Source organism: Pleurodeles waltl, chromosome 4_1 (genome assembly GCF_031143425.1).
Source record: "Pleurodeles waltl isolate 20211129_DDA chromosome 4_1, aPleWal1.hap1.20221129, whole genome shotgun sequence".
NCBI classification, from domain to species: Eukaryota; Metazoa; Chordata; class Amphibia; order Caudata; family Salamandridae; genus Pleurodeles; species Pleurodeles waltl.
In genome coordinates, this window is record NC_090442.1 from 124,680,810 (window position 1) to 124,703,042 (window position 22,233).

The following is a 22,233-nucleotide window of genomic DNA, read 5'->3' on the forward strand; positions in this document are numbered from 1 at the left end:
CATGTTGTTTTTTTATTTAAAAAAAAAAAACACTTTGGTCTTTTGCTTTTGGAAATTAAACAAATTAAAAACTGTAGAAACTTTGCATTATAGTTCCATCATATTTGACGGACCCATACATTTTATATTTTGGGCAAATTGTAAATCGGGCCCTAAATTCCTCTTATTCATTCAGAAGCTGGTCAGTGACTGGCATTGGTTGGTCTAGTAAATCCTGTGGAATTAATGTCCTTTTCCTTAAACAATGAAAGTAAACAATCCAGGATTTATAAAGCACAGCAAATTACCGGTGAGGGTCTGAAGGTGCTGAATTGTAGATAAGGGGAGATTAAGTGATTTGCCAAGAATCACAAGATGTGGAGCGGCGCGGAAACTCAGACCTAGTTACTCAGCCTCGAAGTTGGCAGCTCAGGCCGCTATGTTGCTCTCTCTCCCTGAAAAATAATAAATAATACCCAGATTAAACCAGATGAAGTAGTGAATAAAGATGCTGCTAAGAGATTAGTAATGACTGTTAAAGTGTTTCTTTCTTATAAAGTCCTTTCAACCATTTTAGAGCAATTACAGGCTGAGATTAACCATTTTGCCTTGAATTTTAAAGACATACAGGTTGTTGAGTAGTTCAAGCTATGAGCTTAGAAGGAAAATATAATAAATGGAAGCATGCAATCCTAGCTTAAAAATATGCCTCCATCTTCTGTATTTTAGTCAAATTGTGATGCCTCTAGGGATGAAACTGATGTACCTGCTCACCGGCATATTATAGGTGATTCTGATGCCACTTAAAAATAAGTGAGGCCTCCTGCTAAAGCCAGCAGCCAAGGTGAAAGGCAGATTACTGAGCATCATTATATGTATGCATGTATATATTCATGCAGTATTTCTCTATTATGAACATAGACGAAAGGCAGTGTTTTTTCTTCTTAGGATCTTTTTTTGTAAAATGAACCAGGATCAGCAGAAAAGTCATGGTGTGATCATGTACTAATTAAATGAAATACATTTTTCATTTGTTAAAACAAATCACCTCAGAGCTTCAGTATCTCATAAAGTAACTCCATATCTGATCTTGGTGAGTGAGATCCTTGGTAAGTTTCAATATGCCTATTTTGTACAGGAGGGGACACTTTATCCCATAGATAAACATTATAGATTACTTACTGAGAGGTTGTGGTGTTTCAAGAAGAATCATAGGACTTTAGAAGGTCTAATTATATACTTTCTAAAATAAGTGAATCCAAACCTTTTTCCAGAAGAAGGCTTTAGGTATGATCTTTTTAATTAAATGTTTGGTCTCAAGCCTTTAATTTACATGGTGCAGTTGTTGGGTATTCCACCTGAGAACTCAGTCTTTTATAACAGTGTGAGAAAACAGGGCTGATTGCAGAGGCCCCATAACTTTTTGCCCCCATTTTCCTCTTTTTGCTGGTGTTTTCCTGACTTTGATGGTGCCCTGTGTACTGCTAACCAGTCCCAGGGCCTGTGCTCTGTGTAAAATGGATATGCAAATTAGGATAATTATAATTGGCTAAGTTAACCTACCTATAAGTCCCTAGTATATGGTGGGGCATGTAGGTTTAGGGACCACAGCATAGGTGGTGCACACCTAGGTGCACTGCTGAGGTGCCCAGTGTCATTTTAAAAGCAAGCCTGCCTTGCTGGCTGCTTTTAAATTAAAGTTATATGCAAATTCGACTTTGGAATTAAAGGTACTTCCAAAGTCTTAAACTACCTTATTTTTACATATAAGTCACCCCTAAGGTGTGCCCTATGTGCCCCTAGGGCTGGGTGCCATGTAACTTTAAGCAGGGACTTTATAAAAATAGATTGATAAGCCCTTGTGAGGTAAAAACAGCCAAATTCGTTTTTTCCTCATTGAAGTAAATGGCCTTCATAGGCTAGAATGGGCAGACTTTATTTAAAATTTTAAAGTCTCCTTAAATGTTACATACCAAGAATTTGGTATCAAATTAATTGTTGTAATAAATCCCACAACTTCCAGTTGTTGGATTTAATATAACTTGTTCAGGTAAAAAGTTTAGACTTTACCTAAAAAGTTGCCAATTTCAGCTCTGCATTGTTTTTGCTGCTGTGCTCTGATTGGCCAGCCTGCAGCAGCTTCTGCCAGGCTGCCTTGATGAGGTGTGAAGTGGCCTGGCTTCACACAAAGAAATGTGTTTGGGGGAGAGAATCTCCCCTCAGCAGATGTTGAGGCAGGAAGGGGGAGGGCTGCCAAACTGGTCTTCAAAGGCAGAGAAGGACATTTGGAGCACCCAGCAACACCCCCACATCCTGCAACCCCAGACAATTAGGTGCCCCCTTGATTAGATTAGGAGAGGGCAGAAGAGGGGTGTGTTTATGATTTTTAGCCACACCAGTGGGTGGGCTCAGCCAGATGTAACCTCCAAAAATCAGATTCATCCATGTTGGATTTTTAGAGACTGTTGCCTTCTGGGATGGATTTTTACCACACTTCCCAGGAAGTGGTCATCACAGGGGGACGACCCTGTCCCTGATTGGAGAACCAGGGCCCCCCTGCTTTTCACCCAGGAGCAAGGATAAAACTGGCAGACCTGCACCCACGCCTCAGATCCCCACCAAATTTCAAGAAGAAAGAACTTAAGGAGAAGAAGGACTGCCCTGCTGGAACCCTGGCCTGCACCTGGACCCTGCACTCAGAAGGACTGCACCAGCTGCACACTTGGGCTTCACCACAAGAAGGACTTTGCCTGGCTTCAACTGGTTCAAGGAGGGACTCCCTGTTTGCTACAGGTGAAAAATTGCTAAACAGAGTCCCCTGCACCAACTCCTGAAGAAAGCGACCAGCTGACCACTGTCCAGTGGCCAAAAAGAAGTTTGCGCCAGGTGCATTCTGGGAGTTGAAGTCCGCACCCCCCAAGGACCATCACAGAACTTCTGGACCCTTGGGGTGAGCTGTGGACCCCAAAAGAACCTTAAAAGAACATCTGGGTGAAGCCCCAGAAGTTTGGAAAAGATTTGAGAATTTTAGGAAAAAAGCCCCAGAGAGGGACCGACCCGCCTCGGAAATTCTAGCCGGCTTGCCTCAACCGCGACCCGGCCTGACTTCGTGGTTCGTCCCGGTAAAGAAAAACATCCAAAAAAGAGACTAAGTCCAAAGGTAAAAAGTTGACCGGGACCTCCCAGCCATCGTATCCGAGAAGGGCTCCATGGACGTCGGATCAAGATCCAGGTTTACCCCGGTCGAAGGATTTTTATCTCGAAAAAACGACTAAGTTCGAAGGTAAAAGTCTCCACCGAGGAAACCCACATCGCGTATCCGGACAAGGGCTCCAGGAGGTCGGATTCAACTGGCAGGTTCGTCCCGGTGAAGAAAAACTTCAAAATAAAGACTAAGTCAGAAGGTAACTTTTTAACCGAGGCCTCCCGCGACCTGTAGCCGAGCAGGGCTCCATCGCGGTCGGCCTGAAAGTTTGACTTTGCCCCGGTCGAGGTGCAACCAGATGACCCTATTGGCGCTTTTTGTTTCTAAGCGCTAGAAAAGTAATAATGCTTTAAAAATTCATATCTCCGGTTCCCCTGAACCGATTTTAATCGTTTTTGTGTCATTTTAAAGATAAAAATATAAACTATTTTTATAAATTAGTTTTGGATTTTTAAACTGTTTCCTGTGTTTTATTTGACTACTGTTTTGTGATATTTGAATGCTTTACACTTTGTCTCCTAAGTTAAGCCTTGACGCTCGTTGCCAAGCTACCAAGGGTTGAGCTGGGATTAATTTACTGAGACCTAACTGTACCTACGTGGAGGTTAGTGGCTTGTTGCTAGGTGTAGGTATCTACCTGCCCTTACCAATAACCCATTTTCCAACAAACAGGTAATAATGTGTTTTAAATTGATGACTTGAATCAGATGGATGCGATGTGCCTTGAAAAGGCAAAATATGAGCAAGCAGGGGATGAGCTGAGGTACTCGAATCAAGCCTCCTCATTCTAGTGCAGTATATTTAACAATGCTGGTCAGTGGATTCTGGGATGTCTGAAAGCAAAACATTGCTATTTTCCAAATGGGGTAGGACTAGTGTTGGGACAGCTGAATTTGAGTTGGGTGAATTTGCATTCTTTTGGTTTTTGGAACAGACAGAGATCGGCCCATGGTATCTATGTCTTTTACACGACAAATATAAGTAGACAAACATTACTATTTGCACTCATTTCATATGAACTGGTTCCTATGATGGAAAAATATTAGGTCTCCTGAGTACATGAGGAGCAACACAAAAACAACACCTAGTCTCCCTCTTTTCAGTGAGCTGTGGACTTTCAGAGGGAATGAGGGAACAGCTGCAGTGATTATCCCCAAAAGTCAGTGAAATTGACTTATCATCTAAATTGTGGAATTTCCGATTTAGTGCATAGATAATGAGCATTTCTGTAAAAGCAGATATTGTATGCACTCATCATTACAAAAAACACTGATGAAGAAGTGATCATGTTACCTAGTCTCCAAGGAAAATGCTTAAACTGGAACACAAACTTGAATGCCACATTTGAATTGTGAGTGAAACCCAGCATTCAAGGAATCCCAGCAAATTGGATATCCATCTCAAACATCATGAAGCATTCAGCTAGGAAAAAGTAAGAAACTAGACAATTAGTAATAGGCACGTCATGCAACAAGGAGGAGAAAAAAAACTCAATTGGGGGAAGCACACACATAAAATCACGTGAAATTGAGAGCGATAAGGGCAAATTAATAAATGCAAGGAGGCCCAATATTAGATTCTCTAAAATCCAGACCATGCCTTAAGACCAAACTGCCACAATACATACATCTGATATGGAGAGAAAGAAATATAATATCCACTTGCTTGTCTTCAATAAACTGTATTTTTGCACTTGTTACATAAGACTATATTTAACCAAGACATAAACCAATTTCATGTATACTTGGAAAAAAATTAATTAAGACAGCAAAATTTTAGTGCACTGTGAAATTTAGAACATTTCTTGAAGATTAGCATTATTCAATTTCAGGTTGATTTTTTATAAATGATTTTGAACCTTACGTAAAAAAGGTTCTGTGAAATAAGAAGGGATAACAAACATTTTTTTGCAATGTACTCCTTTTCTCTAAAAATGTTGCACACAGTTCCAGCAAACCACATTTTACTCTGAAAGTGCAATTTTGTGATTTTGTAATTTCACAAAATATTCCAGATTTTTATGGAAAAGGTGGGCCGTATTGCTCAGCCCTAAAATATCCTCCATTCAACTCATCTTACACATAACTTGGAGGCTATTGTGCCTTGTTTTGTTTGAGCTTCAAAAATGGGGCTGTCAATACCAATTTCCACTGAAACTCAATAGATATAAAAAATAATACCAGCCACAATAACTGCCTTGTGAGGATTTCTGGACTTAGTTAACGAGACTGCTGAAGCAGTCACTGCTCATATTCTTTGATTATCCCAGTGGAACGTTGGTTTAAGAGGGCCAGAAAATATTGATAAATAACAGAGGAACAAATCCTTTAGATACAAATTCCCCTGCAACAACTAACATACTAATGGCAATGATTTACCACTTTGTCCTAACACCTTGATTACAGGGGTCAGCTGCTCGCAAATACCATTACTACCTCCCTAGTGTGGTCGTTAGCCATTGAAATACACTGGGGAGGGTTTAAAAGTAAACTCTGGTGCTTTCATTTGAGGTTTCCTTTTTTGAAACCAGAGATGGAGCAAAGTGGAAAGCCTTCCACTTCAATACCCATCCCTTGCTAAGCTTACTAGGGTAGAGGAATGCGCAGTTGTGTGCTTTGACCCCTGTGTCCAGTAGGGTTTTCATGGCACATGTTTGAGGAAGGAATTGTTGTAAAGAGAAAGATTCCCATTCTAGCGGTACCTCCGCAAACAACAATGATCCATGAGCAGGAAGCCAAGAGACACCACAGACTTTAGTGTTAATGGGGTGGGTCATCCACCACTTGAACATGGGTCAACCTCTCTGGTTCCCCAGAGGAAATCATGTGCTGCACAATATTTTATTGGGTGGATCCTTCGGACATACAGGTGACCTCTCTGGGGCAATAATTTTATTTTGAATATGGTTCTTTTTGCCTGCGACGTGATTGCACACATAGAGGAAAACAAAATTGGCGTAATCCATTTGACCATCAGAGAGAGTTTTTATTTTTGAAATCCCTGATATTCCCACAAACATTGCTCGCAATAAGCACAAATGCATGCCGTTTTTTATACCATGGGAAACACCTATGCAGCTTGTCTTTTTCAATTTAAAACAGACCCAATATTGAAATGTGGGATACCTTTTAGGTTTGGTGTTAGCTGTGGCCATTTGATGTTAAGAAAATAAAGACAAAAAACACACTTACAAAGATTTTGTGAGTGCTGGTCTTTTTTCAGGCATACCTGGCATGCAAACCTTGTTGGGACTTTATAAAGCAATTTGCTAATAAAAAATACCTTGCGCACCTTTGCGTTAGCAAGAAGTTCCATGGTGCATGGGCATGCCTGTTCATTTACACTTGTTTTTTGACCCAAATCCATATTTCCAAAGACTTGTAGAAAATAATTTGGTAAAAAATTCAGTGTCTGCTTGAGGCTGGCATATCAAGGAAAATGTCTTTATTTCTCCCCGTTATTTCCTATTTATATAACACAAAGACTCGTAAATGCTACATGGAAAAAAGAGCAAAAGGAATAGTTACTGTATTTGGAACCAGACTTATCCACCACTCGTGGAAATCTACCAACCACTGACATTTTTGAAAACTAGACACTCAGCGGATACCAGGGCAGTGTGCCTTGCAAGGATTGCATAACATGTTCTTACACACAATACAGTGCAAACCTAAAATGTTGCCTAGAATCATAATTTTGCACTACATTCCTGTAATGGAAACCTCCGAAATCAGCAGGAATCCACAACAATCCTACCAACCAACTTTACCTCACATGTCCCAATAAAAAAGCTGCCACACTTAAGCCGCTGGGTCTACTGTATTTGACACAAATGGATCAAAACAAGATCGATGGGAGTCCTCACAATTCTATCAGCCACTCCCATTTTAGCCAACACCTATTAGTAGATGTTACTTCACTTATCTATCTCTTTTAAAGAGAATGTCTTGCATGGCCACTATTTCTGTATCCTCTCTTTTAAGGAAAGAATGGAGCCTTGTATTTTAGTCATCAATTTCAGCCACTAATATTATACAATAATACCCTGCACCAGGACCTTTGGACAAAGCTAGACAAAAAAACGTGCACACCTCCACTATGCTACTAAATGAAACCCCAACCTTACCCCCTCTCCCTCCCTTTAAATCTATGGAAATCTAACATCACAGAAAACAATGTGTGACAAACAGCCCAGGAAAATAACTTCAGTCTGCCGGTGGAAGAAATAGCCACTGATCAACTTTTCACCTTTCCCTACCCGCAAGAGTTAGTCATGCTGGCAATTTTCTTAGAATCAAGACTATCCATATATATTGGTCCCTATTACTGCACCAATATAATGGATGCACTATTGTACATTTTCCTACTTCACCAATTGTGAGACTTTCCAAAAAACCTTAATAAGAGCTTCAAGCCCGGCAGGAAAGCACTAGAATAACAACACCAGCCGCAGTGGACTGTGTCAGCCTGCCAAGCATCAGCTACAGTCACTCCATTCCCCACAGAACCCCAAAGTAGAGAAGGAGGCAAACACCCCACGATAGGTTGTACAACTCCATCTACATCAAGATTGGTCAAGTATCCCCATCACGATCCATATTGTACTACAACATTGAGATAAATTTGTTAAAGCTGTCTACATACCTCTCTGTCATGAGAGATGGCAACCTTCCAGTTAGGCATTAACTATTCCATCAGTCACATTTGCCACTCTTAGACTATCTTCGGAAGTGTCAAAGACAATTACTCTGGACAATGTATCAAATGCCTTCCTTATTCTTTTGGACTAGTCAACACTGTTCAATACATACCCCCTCACTCTCTATTGATCAGGCTGGTAGATGTGGAAAATTCAGAGCTGCCATTAATATGACTCCAATTATTTCTTACTAATACAAAACAGGCAGTATCAAGCTCTACCTTTTGATGGAAAAATATGGCATCCCCACAGTGTATCTTCCTGAACATGTTGATATGGCACCCCCTAGTTACTTTAATTGAGTCATTAAGGTTATGGTGATATCGTTTGCAGAGAACACTCAGTTAATCCTTTCACTTGACTAAAACCCAACTAAAGCAGAGCACACCTTTAAAGCCTGTTTCATGAGGGTAATTGAATGGATCAATAAAAGCCACCTGAACTGCAAAACAGATAAGCCAGAGATGCTTTTAAATGGATATAACAACAGCCTCAGCCTTAGGGTGGTGACCTATGGATATAGCTCTGCCTCCTCTACCAGCTGCTGTTACTAGAAATTTGAGCATCAACTCCAACTTATAACTATCAATCTGTCCACAAATTATTTGATAAAATACTTGCCCCTGGTCCCTTAGTACCTGTGGGTTGTCCCTTGTATGTGTTAAAACCACAAATTATGTTAGCCACAATTCATGCTTCTCCATTTTAGTGCATTAAGAAAGTTCCTGCACTTTCTTCCAGTAGAATCATGGAAGATAGAAGTCCACAATCTTATCACTTCCAAAATAGACAAAGCTAATTTCCAACATCTTGGAATCTCCAAATATCTTATCACTAGATTACAATGGGCTTCTTTACAAACCCCGTTGTGCTGGGCAGTGCAGCAAGTGACCTTGCTGTGCTGCTCTGTGCCACGGGGAAAAGGCAGAAATGTACTGTATCTGTCTAGCGCCTACACAGGCACCCTTGCACGATGGTCATAGAAAGGATTGTTTCTGTGAAGGAATGGAACCTTTCCTGCTCAAAAACAATCCATGGAGGCAGAATGCTGCACGCATAGCAAGAGACAGAAACAAGGAGAATTAAAGATATTTCTCCTGGTGGTGCCTCCCCTTGGAAGGCATAAGATGTTAACACATTCCCAGGTTTACAGATTCTTTTAAATCTGGGAATGCGTTAAAACCATGTTTCATGTTGTTTTCCATATGTGTTTCATGGCATGAAAGTCTGTCTACAAAACATTTGTTTATCTTTTCTATTGTTTTTAGAGCATATTTGCTTTTTACTCTAGTATCTGTAAGATCCCTTGTGATCTGACTGCCTCATGGCTTGAGCTGTGCAAATATCTGTCTGCTGGAAGCTTAGTGCCCAGTAGGCATAAAAACTGTGCTTCACAGCTGTTGTAGACTATTTTGAAGGCAAGATGTGAGGGGGAGGGTTTTACCTGAACAGGAGGGAAGCAAAGTTGGAAGGGGAAAAGTCTGAAAAAGGAGGTAATTTAGAGTTTGGATTATGTGAGCAATCTGCAAGGAAACAGCAAATACTCAACTCACAAAATAGGCACTCACCCACATTCTTTAGAGATCGGAATCTCTGAGTTTCCACTAGGGAATTTTCCTCTTCCACTTTTGGAAACAATTGACTGAATGGTCTGTGCACCTCTGGGTCACAGTGGTGGTAGCCACACCTTATACAGGGCAATGCAACCATAAATAAATGTACATGCTCAGGAGCACCAACAATAAAGAAACAATAGCCCTGACGCAAAGAGTTAAAACTCTCTGTGTAAGGACTATTGTTTATTTATTTTTTTCATGACACAATATCATACTTTGTATTTGGTTCAGAACAGGTTCCAGTCATCTGGCCACCCAAAATGTGTGAAATATATCCGTGCACTCCTGGAGTGGATCATACAACCAAGACACACATCTAGTCTCACAATTAGCATTTTGCATTTGAAACGAGTCTCCCATGTGTGAAAATGGCACAAAGCAAAAAATAAAATACAAACATTGTGCGACTTAAACAAAATCAATTAGTAGTGATTTAGATGAGATTACAGTTGCATAAGAAATTCACTTTGGCTTAGGTGAGAGGAAGGAATAAAGTAACCAGGATAGACATTGACGTAAGGTTGGAGTGACTTTTAAACAGATCAATTTCGATTCAACTTTTCCAGTTATAAGGCCTGAATGTATTAGTCAGGTTTTTTGCACTTGGAGAGGTTGGTGAAACATTTGTGATTTATGGCTGTTGACAGTGTGACATAGGGCAAGTGACTATTGACACTGATAATAAGGGAGGACGGATGATAATGTATGGTGGCAGGGGCCTGATGAAGGCAAAGGGGTTGAGGGCACACTTGAAAACAATGGAAGTAAAAAGTTTGTGTGGTTCTGGTGGTTACCAACATGGGCAAACAATATAAAGGTGATATACGCATGACAGTGTGACATCACTCTCTGGTGTTGCTGACCTTCATTGTTCTGGACAAAGGTTGGGGGTTTGAAGAGGGCTTGAAGAGAAAGATGGTTACTGTGAAGAGTTCGGAGTCCCTGGTTTTCCCTCCACACTTCATCTATAACATTGTCCAAATAGGTACCACATTTCTCACACTGTGAAAAAACTAAGTAAATCTTGTTATAGAATGCTCACTGGAAAGAGAATCGTCTACTATACAGTGAATTCATTTTGGACACATAGATACAATAAATACAGTCAAACAACCATTCCATGGCCTAATGTGCAATACCTTAAGATCCCATAAGAAAATGTCATTCCCACTAAATCTTCTGTTCTCCTACATCTTGCATTAACTTCTGTGAAAGAGGAATTCCTGGAGTAGTTCCATCATACTAGGGCCTCACACCTACACACTTAGTATTGTTATTAATGTGTTGCATAAAAAAGAGAAAGCCAGACTCTGTCATATCTACCAAGATATGGAGCAGTTTCTCTCTTCACCAGCACATGCCTTGCACCATGCACACTCCCTTGCGCTGTAATGCAAGGTTCTGTGCTCAAAGGTACCTTTTCATTATAAAAACTATGCTTAGTCATAGGACACTACGTGTGCAAACTTGAAATATTGGAGAAAAAGAAAACTTTTCCCAAAATGTTCTTCTGCCTCAAGGAGGAGTACATTTTTGGTCCAAAGTCCCTATCTAAAAATGTTAGTAGATAGGGCTGTGAGTCTAAAACCATGAGTCATTCAAAGGGACTGCCCTTGTACCAACCATGGGACACTCCCTTAATGCAAAACAGTGCATAGTGCTCATTTCTGGTACAAAAAAGATTTTACTGGATAGAAAATTCAATTCACCTTTTTGCACTGGTTTGTGTCACTTTTAGTGACACTGCACTGGTAAAAAGACTTGATAATTCTGGCCCCAAATCCTGAAGTTGCTTTTATAAAATGTTCCGTCCTGCTTACATAGAACCATAAACAGTAACTTTAAAAGAGCATCCAAAACATAAATGGCCCCACACAAGGTTTCGAAGATGCTCACTCCATGCACACTGTCTAGTATGACCCACACCTATTCAAAGTAGAACACTCTTATACAAACAGATGGAAACAAAATCTGCTAAAGAACTACAAAAAATCATGAAATTAAAATGATTTTACTCACAATGTGAAGATTAAAACATTAAATACCTTACATTTCAAGCACATTATTGAAGACTACTCATTGAAGACCATTCATCTCCAACGTCTGTCAATCAAGATCTATCGTAGAAATGAATTTCTTGAGCAATTTGATCAGGCATATGACCAGTTTTGAAGCAATTCAGAAATATGCCGTCAAAGAAAGAGGTGTTGAGTGTAAATGGATCTGAGTAATGAACTTCAGTATAAAGTTAATATAGTCTATCGGGAATATGCCAATCAGAACCTTAGAAGGTTTGGGGGTCTTCAGTAGTCATGGCACAGAAGACGCCAATTTAACCAGCTTGCATTTGGTATTTCTGCACAATCTTTGTGCCTTCAAAGTTTTTTTTTCCTCCATAATGAGGTTGTGGATAACTGGACAATTGTCCATCTTTTAAACAAACAAAACATGCAGTGAATTTTATGCCTAGTATTTGGAGAAACATTTGAGAGACATTGTCTCTGTGGGACTGCAATGGTTGACATGGTAGTTCTAAAAAGAATGTTCACCAATATTAATACCGTCTGAGTGTTTATGGAGGAACTCAGACTGATGAAATACCACTGAGAACAACTGAAGCAGAAATTGAGAATGGATTAAGGCAATGCAGACAGGAATATGTTGAAATATGCCCTAAAAAGCTACCACCAAATGATCCACACCACCAAATGGGCTGCTCTGGCAGATGTCATCCATGCCAACAACAGAAGCAAAGATATCTTTAGCATAGTGAAGAGTTTCACCTCACCAGCAGCTTCATCCATCTCATTCACACCTTTGCAGGACCTATAACACAATCTCTACCAATTCATCATCAGCATCATCTCTGTCATTTCCAGAAACTTCAGCCCTAAACTAGATCTGACAGACCTCAACAAATGCACTCGGATCTTATCAAAAGAGCCAAAGCTAACCACATGGCCCGACATTACCCAAGAAGAAACTGCTGCCACCATGAAGTGCATATACTCATTAGCTCCTTTACACCTGTTCCACCACCACGCCTACTCCAGAGAACCAGCACTTATCAGCTGCATGCTCACACCAATTCTGAATGCCTTCAACCTTTTTGAGACCTTCCTATACATTTGGAAATGCAACTGTCCTCCCATTGCTGAAGAAAACCTCTGTGCACCCTTTAATGCTTGCTAACTAGAGATTGATCCCCATGCTACCATTCCAGTAAAAGGTTTTTGGGAAAATCATCAACAGACACCCAACAGAATACTCCCCAACATCACTTAATCTGATTTCATACCCAACAACATCACAGGAACTGTGCTCATTCCTGCCATGGATGGCATGCACATGACTCTCTACAGAAGAGACTTGGTGGCCCTCATACTTCTGGACCCATGTTAAGAGTTTCACACAGTCTCCCACTCCATCCTCATCCATTGCCTACACAACATCGGAATCCAAGGGCCAGCAGACCAAGAGATCTGCTCTTTCCTGACTGAATGGACTATTTCATGTCAGTCTGGCGGTTTACATCTCAAATGTGACCTCATCTGTGGAGTTCCAAAAGGATCGTCTCTTAGCTGATCCTCTTTGGCATCATCCGCTCTCATGACATCAACGTCCTCTCCTTTGTCACTGAAAAACAACTCATTTTCTTCCTCATGTACAAGAAGCCCAGTTACTGGATCAAGTACAATACTACCATGTCTGAAATCACACATTAGATGAATATCAACGGTCTGTAGTTGAATACTGAAAAGACCAAAATTCAAGCTCTTTAGGAAGAGCACATCACCATGGGAATCCACCTGATGGCCAATGGAGCTAGGACCTGCTCAGCACCAGGACAGCCATCTAGGTGATAGTGCACTCCGCAAATCTTCACAAATAACATAACATAACACAACATAACATAACATAAATAGAGAAAAAGGTCTCATGCCATTACCACCAGTTTTGGATGTGTTCAAAGACTTTAAAATACAGGGACTCTGCCTTTGAGAAACCACATTCTTTTGACCTGTAAATGAGGCAGAAAAAGAGACAGTGGGGTAAACAAGACATTCATCAATGTTTGATAAATGTTTACCTTCTGATATCCTCTGCTTCAGGACTTAACCATCTCACATTGAGCAAAGCAATTAGTGCCTTAGTCTTCCAGGACATTGTCACCTTGTGTCAATCATATTTAGGATTGCAGAAAATGAGTACGTTAGGGCCTGTGTTCCTGATTTTGAGTTTAGCGGACAGGGTACACAGTTGCAAAGCCCATGGAGTACCCTGTCCACCAACCCATCAGTCCAACTGTCTTGAATAGAGACAGATGGATCTTAAGTATTCTGTTGATGGAACCCCCTTGGCTTCGTCCATAGAAAAAATCTTGCAACAAAGTAGGGGCAATCAGAGAAAGAACATTATAGGGCCCGCCCTACTAAAGGTGGTTGCAATATTGTCTTATATTTCTTGTCCGTCATCACCAGGAAGAACTTAGTGGTGAGGGACAGAAAAAAGATGAGTCACACGCACTGGTCTGACTGTGTGGGAGTTATGATATTTTTGTTTTCCTGAAAAAAAAACATGGGTCAATTGGACAGGTGGTAGACTGCCAGTGTGGTTGAGATAATGTCCTATGCTACCCTGACATGAAGAGTACTGTTCATAAAACTCCCAATCAGGTCATCTGTTTTTTATTCCCCTTACACTTCTCGTTTGCATTGACAGATCATAAGATCATTCCCGCCACTGTGAAAATTAACTATACTCTCTCTAAAGGATCCTTATAATTTGGACCAGGAATAAACCAGGAATACTTCTTACATGCAGGGGAAAGCCAGGATTATCACTAGCGTTTATGTTATACATTCTGTGACAAAATCATAGTGAGTTGGGTCCAAAGTGGGCAGCTGAAGCAAGACAGTTTGGCCATAGACTGGCAGGAAAACTAGAAAAAACTCTCTGCTACTTACAAAGATCATTTCATAAAAAGAATTAAAATAGGGATATGACACTTATGAGTCATGATCTGAAATATTAAAGTACATGTAAAGTAGGTTTGTACTTACATACAGGATACAATAGAGAACACCCAACATCTTGTTATTGCATGCTTTTATCATGATAATGTTAGACAAAACTGTCCTAAATCTATATTTAAAGGAATGCTTAATAGGCATAATGAGTGAAGCTATGACAGTAAATATGGAAAGCAATACGCCTGGCAGGGAATTGTGTGATAAGTCAAATAATGACTGAGGCTATGAAAATACACGAGACACGTATTGACCGTTCAATGTTCAGATCAAATTAATTATATTCCAAGTGTTTTGTCTACTGAACAAAGAAGTATGAATTTGACTAATGGATATTTGAAAAATGTATTCAATTCTACACATTTATTGAGGCATCAGAAATACAGAATAAACAAAGGGAAATACTATGTAGGGTCTGATTCACAAAGGCCTGTAACGGTATGTCAAAGTGTACTTCTGTAGTATTCATTTATGCCTTTTCAGAATTATTTGGAAAACATCTAAAATTATAATAAAATCGGAATATTCATATGCAATTAGTACAAATAGATAAGACTGTGCACTCTTTTCCCTTTAACTAAAAGGGAGTTGGACCTTTCAGGCCCAATTTTGAAAGGCATGCAAGAGTATGTCAAAGTGCATGCTTGTAAAATAATTTCCAAACTCATAAATTATTTTCTGCATCATCCTGTATTGTTTTTTGCAACCTGCAGGAGCTTTCAAAAAGGTATTATGAAGAATTACATTAGTACTCAAGCAGTGCTCTTTTGTGTACTCATATGTGCCTTTGTGGACCTATTCAGAGACTATTCATGTGCAATTAGCAAAATTAGTACAAATAGATTTTCATGGGGAGGAGAATAAATACATTACAAATGTTGACCAGCTTGTTTTCAGATTTTTCTTTTGCACCATAGGAGTGAAATATTCATACTCCTCATGTTAAAATCTGATACCCTTATAACTGATGCAGTAAGCCTTGAAGATAACTCACAACACATGGATGTGGTGAGTTCTTCAGGAAAAATCACATGTCTTGAGATTTAACAGGTATTTTGCCTCAGGCAAATTTTGTCAAGTTTGACTTGCTGAAACGTATCAGGGCCTGTGGACTGTATCTCACAGGCTAATAACTGAGGGAAGTTTTTATCAAGGGTTTATAGTGGTGCAAAGTCTCAAAAAGTGACACAAAGTGGAGTAAGGGTTTGATAAAACAGACATAAAAGATTTGTGTGCTGAAAAGTAGCCTAAAAGTAACACAAACTGTGATTTGAGCTACTCTGTGCTACTTTGTTATGTGACGTTATACTGATTTGTATAGTGCACTAATATCCCAAGAGGGTATCCAGGTGCTTGGTCAGGAGTGTTTGTTTGTGGTCCCCAAGGTGCTTCTCCAAAGAACCACGTCTTCAGCGTCTTCCAGAAAACAGGAAGTGAGGAGGAGGCTCTGATGTGCTGAAGGAAATCGTTCAGTGAGTTGGGTGCAATGTAGGAGAATGAGCTACCTACAGTTTTATTTTTGCAGATTCAGTGGATGTGTGTGAGTGTACAGCGTAGGTGTCTGGTAGGTTGGTGAAAGTGTATGTGGCTGTTTAAGTATTCTGGTCCTGTGTTGTGTTGGGCTTTGTATCTGTGAATAAAAAGTTTGAGTTGGCTGCACTTGTGAATGGGGACCCTTGAAGGTTTCTTATGGTGCGGTGTGATGTGGGTGAAGCATCAAGGCTACATCCCGTGGTTGATACATGAGCACTCCAACACTACCACCTATGATGCCTGATCTAATAAAAATGATAAACAGGTCTTTTCAACAAAAAATAACACCTCCTTGCGGCTGCTGTAAAGTTAGTAAAATCTTTTAATTTGTCATAACATTTTCCATTTTGCATGTGTGCTGCACTGTACAGCACAGATACATTTTAATAAAATATTAAAATATAATCTAGGGGCACATTCAGTACAAAACCTATTGTTGACATTATGCACATATATTTGTAGTATGGCGAAAAGGTGTGTGCTTGCTGCTAGAGAGCCTGTTTGACCTCTCCACTTGAGGGAATGACAGCAGCAACGCTGTAACTTGTAGATGTGGTTCTGCACTGCAGACTGTGCTGTGTTTTCCCCCTCGAGCAATTCAGAGCAGCAACTTCAGTTTTTAATAAATCTACTTGCATGTGCAGTAAATACTGAGCAACCTGTAATTGAGATCCCTGGTCAAACAGCTGTTTGCACAGAGCTAGTTCATTCCCAAATTAATTGTAACCAATGCCCAAGACTTGGGACCATGAACTGATCTGAATTATTAGTGTCTGGTGCTGTGCAAGCAAAAGAGAGAGGATATAGCTTTGTGATCATATATATTCAAATACAAGAGCTATTCTTTTATATGTTAAAATAGAGAGTTGAAACTGCATCATTATAGGGCTTTTGTACATTTGGCAGCTGTGCAGTAACAGTGAAGAAAAACCCACATAATACAGTTTTAATTGATTCTGCTTGCAAATATTTGACCTTTGCAATCAGCAGCAGTCAGCTTCAGAACAAATTAAAATTGATTTGTAAACGTTTTATTCTGCCATTGTCAAAGAGTAGAGTTTATGAACTTGAGAAGTTGTGATATTTGCAATTTAAATGTTGGCAAAGTGATCCCAAAAAACATGCCGAGGGAAGAACTCTCTAAAAGTCGATTTGTGAATTTTTCGAAAAAGATTTAAGTGAAAATATTTTTTAAGAATTTTCCTCTGGTTTACATCTACAACGGGGTGATTTCCTAGGTTTTTCTTGCACAAAACCCATTTCTGTAGATCTTTTTCTCTATGAGACATTTATTACCTAACTGCACAAACTATGTGAGAGAGTAGTCTTGCATCTTCAACTAGTTTTACATATTATGTCACATGGACAGCTAAGCCATTTGGATACTTAGAGCACACCAATCAGAAACCATAGAAATAAGATACTCAGTCAAAAGTTAAGATATTAAAGAATTAAATCTAAACATGGCTCCAGTAAAATAATATTGCCTCACCTTTTGTGATCTATCATAGATGCCTGATGGCTTTGGCACATAATTTCAAACAATGTTTTTAGAGGTGTTTTATAGAAGTTGGTGAACAAAAGCCTTTGAGGACTGCATGCTATACACAGGCCCCAAGGATATTAGTGACTCTAATTACTTGAAGAGAAACTAACACAGTTTAATTCGTTTTAGAAAAAAACTAGCATTACTTTAACTGCTGTGAGTCAAGAAGAAAAATAGCCTTAGAGCAAGGGTCCTTGAACTTCAATGAAATCATCCTGATCTCAGTAGGAAGCATGTATAGCTAAACACCATCAGCACAGTATTGAATCTTCTTATCACTACTCTGCAGTACATGAATGGAGATCATGTCAGCTGCAGGTCAGGGAAACCAAGCATTCCCCCATATCAGGCTCTGTCCCAATATTTATCAAGGGTCACGGGTCTCCTTAATTAGAAATCATATAGAAAATTATTAGTGTATCAAAAAATAATAGAAGAAATAACATCTAAGGAAAGTCAAGTTGATTTGGAACATTTTCGGTGAGGACCAATGTTCTTTGAGCTCACAAAATGCAACACACATAATAGACAATCATTTAAATGCAGCACATTCAATTGTTGTAAGTTTGGCACATAATATAATAAAGGTATTATAGCTAATGGGGTCTGTAAATAAGGTACTAGTGCTCCAGTCCCTTAACAATATAGGATTATCAGCAGGTCTCAGGATGGAACATGACTGAGAGCATACTTGGAGAAGTAAAAAGAAAAAGGAGATGATACTTGGTCAACACATTAAATACATTATACCCCACTTCTCTAGTGATTTCAGGGTAGCTGTTGTTTCTTGAATACAATTATTGAGCAATCCAATTGATTGCAAGGGTAAGTGTGATTAGAGCTACTCTCCCAGTGAGTTCATGTCTTTTTTCTCTTATTATTATTCCTTCTTTTGAAGTTAGGCTGGTTAGACACACATACTGTGTTTGAATTCACACCAACATACTCAGAGGAGGACATTCAGGAACGGGAAATCATTGTTTGTTGAAAGTACAATTTCATCTGCATCTTCCACCACTAATTGTGTTGATCAGCTAGAAAATGTTGGAAAAATACATGTGCATGTGGCTTGTTGTAAAAGTAGTAGTCGAATATCATAAAGTTGACATAATTGAGTTAGGCCTACAAGTTAGGAACATTCAAGGCATTGTGACTGGGAACACCAAAAACAAACGGCTTCATCCTCATATGCACAACTTGCTCTAGATACTGGACGGTCTTGGCCATTGGCACTGACTTACCACATTGCAAAGACTTTTGGAGGACATTTCTGACACTAAAAAACAGATTAAGGAATCTACTTGTATTAATGATGTAAAGGCCACATTACAAAAGTTTGATTAAGCTATTACAGAACAAAACCAAATTGAACATAAAAAACATGTCAAGAGAGTCACAAAAGATGTACAAAACTTTAGGGTAAAAAAGAACATACGCTAACCTTAATAATGATTTTTATGCTAACAGAAATAACTCTGGGTATAGTTGAGCTTCGGCTTTTGGAACAAAGAAAGAAATGTGTTACTTTTTCTGAAACATGAGAACACCCTAGTGACTTCCTAGGAACAGTGGGGCCTCAGTTTTGAAAAACTGAAACAATTTTATCAGAGGGAGGATAGGGAGACCACAAAGAGAAGGGAGAGGAGTAACAGGGGCCAAATATTCTTTCAAGGACAGCCCTTAATGCTTGCATTGCGCCACTTTGTAACCCCTTGCACCACATTATGCTTGTGCCAGGAATAATGTATGTAAAAGGGGCTTTCCCGTGCGAGTGGCAAAACCTAACATTTGTACATGTGTGCACATGGCCCTTAGTGTTTGCATTATTGCTCAGTTCTAAATGGCCCCTTTGTTTAAATTGAGATAGGATTTACCTTACATATGAATATTTTATATAATTAATGCCATGGTGACACATGGTGACACAGGCCATTATAACGAAAAGTTCGTTTTTTGCATAAGATCTTTCTGCAGTGAAGTCTACAGGCAGGAGTTCCGGTTCTAGGTGGTCAGGATGACGAGTTAAATGAGAGACAGCTATTTTTTAGAACATTTTTTTTCACAAACTGCTTTTAACAATTTTTTTTATCATCAATGAGAGTGTCCAATTCCTTGTTTTCTTTAATATCATAATGATCTCACATAGCTGTACTTATTGCTTTCACTCTGTCTTTTTGTTTTCTTAAATTCCTTTTTCCCTGCTCCTTTCAGACTTCCTCCTTCTTGTTTATTAGGGTCCTGCCTGCCTGTGCAAACCAGGAATTAGGCTGTGCTCCTTTTTCATGTCCCTTTGCACATTTTGGTAGCCCTTGCATTACTCAAACTATGGTATGCCCTTTTGAGGTGATCCCTTGATAAAGCCCCATTCCCCTCTTACATTTTTCTAAGCACTTGCCTCATGTGGCTTCAGTCTTCATACTCTGTATAGAAATTTTCAGGGTTTATTTACCAGCCCCTGTGTCCTACCAGGCACTTCACTTTTAGTGATGGTCCAGTGGCACAGACTGCAGGGCCATATCAATAAGGCCATCCTATGGTGAGGTGTCATTGTTTTGTTTTATTTAAAATAAAAACACTTTGGGGTTTTGCTTTTTGGAAAAAAAAAACTTTGGAAGCTTTGCAGCGTAGTTCCACTAGCATTTAATGATCCCATACATCAAAATTCAAATGCATTCACAGAAACCTCTTTTAAGGTGGCTCTTGTGAATGGCAGAAATATCCATCCGGCTACATTTCATATTTTGAACAAATTATAAATCGGGTCAGAAGTGTTGGGGGCCCTAGGCCCTCATGCTGCAATAAGGAGACACGGACACATGGTTAGTGGGTTCACATAACTGGCCTCGGTCACGTGCGCACGGCCCTTTTTATTAGCAGGGTCACCGACTGGTGACACCTGTGATGGATAGAAGTGGAGTGAGTGTGGAGGTCAGCCCTCAGCAGAGTGGCTGGTGGAAACACTAGAATGTGTACAGCAACACACTACATCCCTCCCAAACTTTATTGCAAAATCAAAACAACCAAGTCCTACTTGTGGGAGAGAAAACATCAACTATAAACAATCACTGAGTATCTTTAGGTGGTCCGCCAGACATGCTGCATGGAACAGCTACAGTTGGGCCATTGGTATCACGACACACCTCTGCAGTTTAACCAGACTGTACTGGACATGAATGGCAGTGTGGATGAAGTCAGGATGCGTCAGTCGCCTGTCTATGACATCTCAGTTCGCTTGGAGACTGTCGGTCTTGTCCCACCTGGGCTCAAGGTGTTAAAGTTTATTTACTGCAAGTGCATCAGGAGCAGTGGGGTGTCCACTTTGAAGATCTCTGGGAAGGCATTCTGGCTCCAGGGATGGCACATATCCAAAGACTGCAGATGACCAGTTTCTGTCTGTGACCTCTGTGCTTCCCGGTGCCTGTCGTGGAGCTGCCGCAGAAACATTTCTCACCGGGGGACTCTTCTATCACTGGAATTCTCTTGAGGCCCTTGCCCCTGGATTGCCACAGGACCATGCCCAAGCCTCGTGCAATCCCAAGGATGGATGATTTGAATGGTCTGGTTTGGTCTGCTCTGCTCTCGTCAGCAGGTGTACGGTTCATGGGGGGTCATGGCAGGTGTTTGGGTGGTCAGCCTCCCATGGTGCCGAGATGCCTTGTCAATGTCAGATCTTTTGTTGACTTTGGCTCCAGTCGGTGGTGCTGAGCTCCTTCGATGATTGAGTGATGCACCTCATAAAGATGATGATCTTGTTACATCTTGTGGAAGATCAACAGGTGGTGGTGTCTTCTGTGGTAAAAGGATGACTTGAGGGACTTTGTGGCCACTGGCGGTTATTGCGTGGCATGTGCAGTTGGGACCAGGGATGCCATTGTGGTCAAGCAGCTGGTGACCAGTGGTAGGACGGTTGAGCTGGGAAGTGTGGGGCCTAGACGCGGTTTGCACATGCTGGAGGCTCACAGTTGGTCCTCCCGAGGAGCTGTCTCCAGTGACGTCTGCTCACCCCGGTGGCTGTCTTGTGCTGATGGATGCCATCTTATCTGCTAACGTGAGTCCTCAGTCCTGGGGCTCTTCTCCTTTTTGCTTGCGCACCTGTGGTGGTGTTGATCTCTGGAGTGACCAGTTTGTCATACCCTTCTCCTCTTCATCCATTGACGTTATGGCATTGGGCTATGTTCTTCTCTCCTCTTCTCCTCATGTGGCGTTGCACCACAGGTCACATGTTGTGCCACATGGACCTTTCGCTGCACCTCTGCTGGTGCATCTTGCTCTGTCGCAGCCCCTCGCAGGCTGAGTCCTGCCAGTGGGACTTGATCTAATCTACTGGTAGACCTCTTGCTGGTTTGCACTGCACTTCTGCGGTGCATCGTCTTCTGTCGCTGTCTGAGTCCTGTCAGTAGGACTTGATCCAGTCTCCTGGCAGACTTCTCGCAGGTCTGGTCCATACCGGGATCTTCTTGGTGGTCTGCTCCCTGACTGAGGGTCACCTGTGTCTTCACTCAAGGGTGCCGCTCTTGTGCCTTGAGACTGCGCTGTCGCAGCACTCTCTCCTGCCTCCATCTGCTTGGCAGGGTTGGTCAGTTCTGCTGACCTGCTGAACAATGGGCCAATGGTGGCAATCTTGT

General features: G+C 40.6%; 1 protein-coding gene across 1 annotated transcript in view; it reads right to left on the bottom strand.

Moving 5' to 3' along the window:
- LOC138287118 (olfactory receptor 13G1-like) overlaps window positions 1-13,666 on the bottom strand; it is a 29,370-nt gene extending 15,704 nt beyond the window's left edge. The window contains exons 1-3 of the mRNA XM_069227478.1: window positions 13,590-13,666; window positions 13,032-13,252; window positions 9,328-9,406 (exon numbers count right to left, since the gene is read on the bottom strand). Of these exons, the coding sequence (XP_069083579.1) occupies window positions 9,328-9,406; window positions 13,032-13,252; window positions 13,590-13,666 (377 nt within the window). The remainder of the gene's footprint in view (window positions 1-9,327; window positions 9,407-13,031; window positions 13,253-13,589) is intronic.
- Window positions 13,667-22,233: the final 8,567 nt, after the last annotated feature.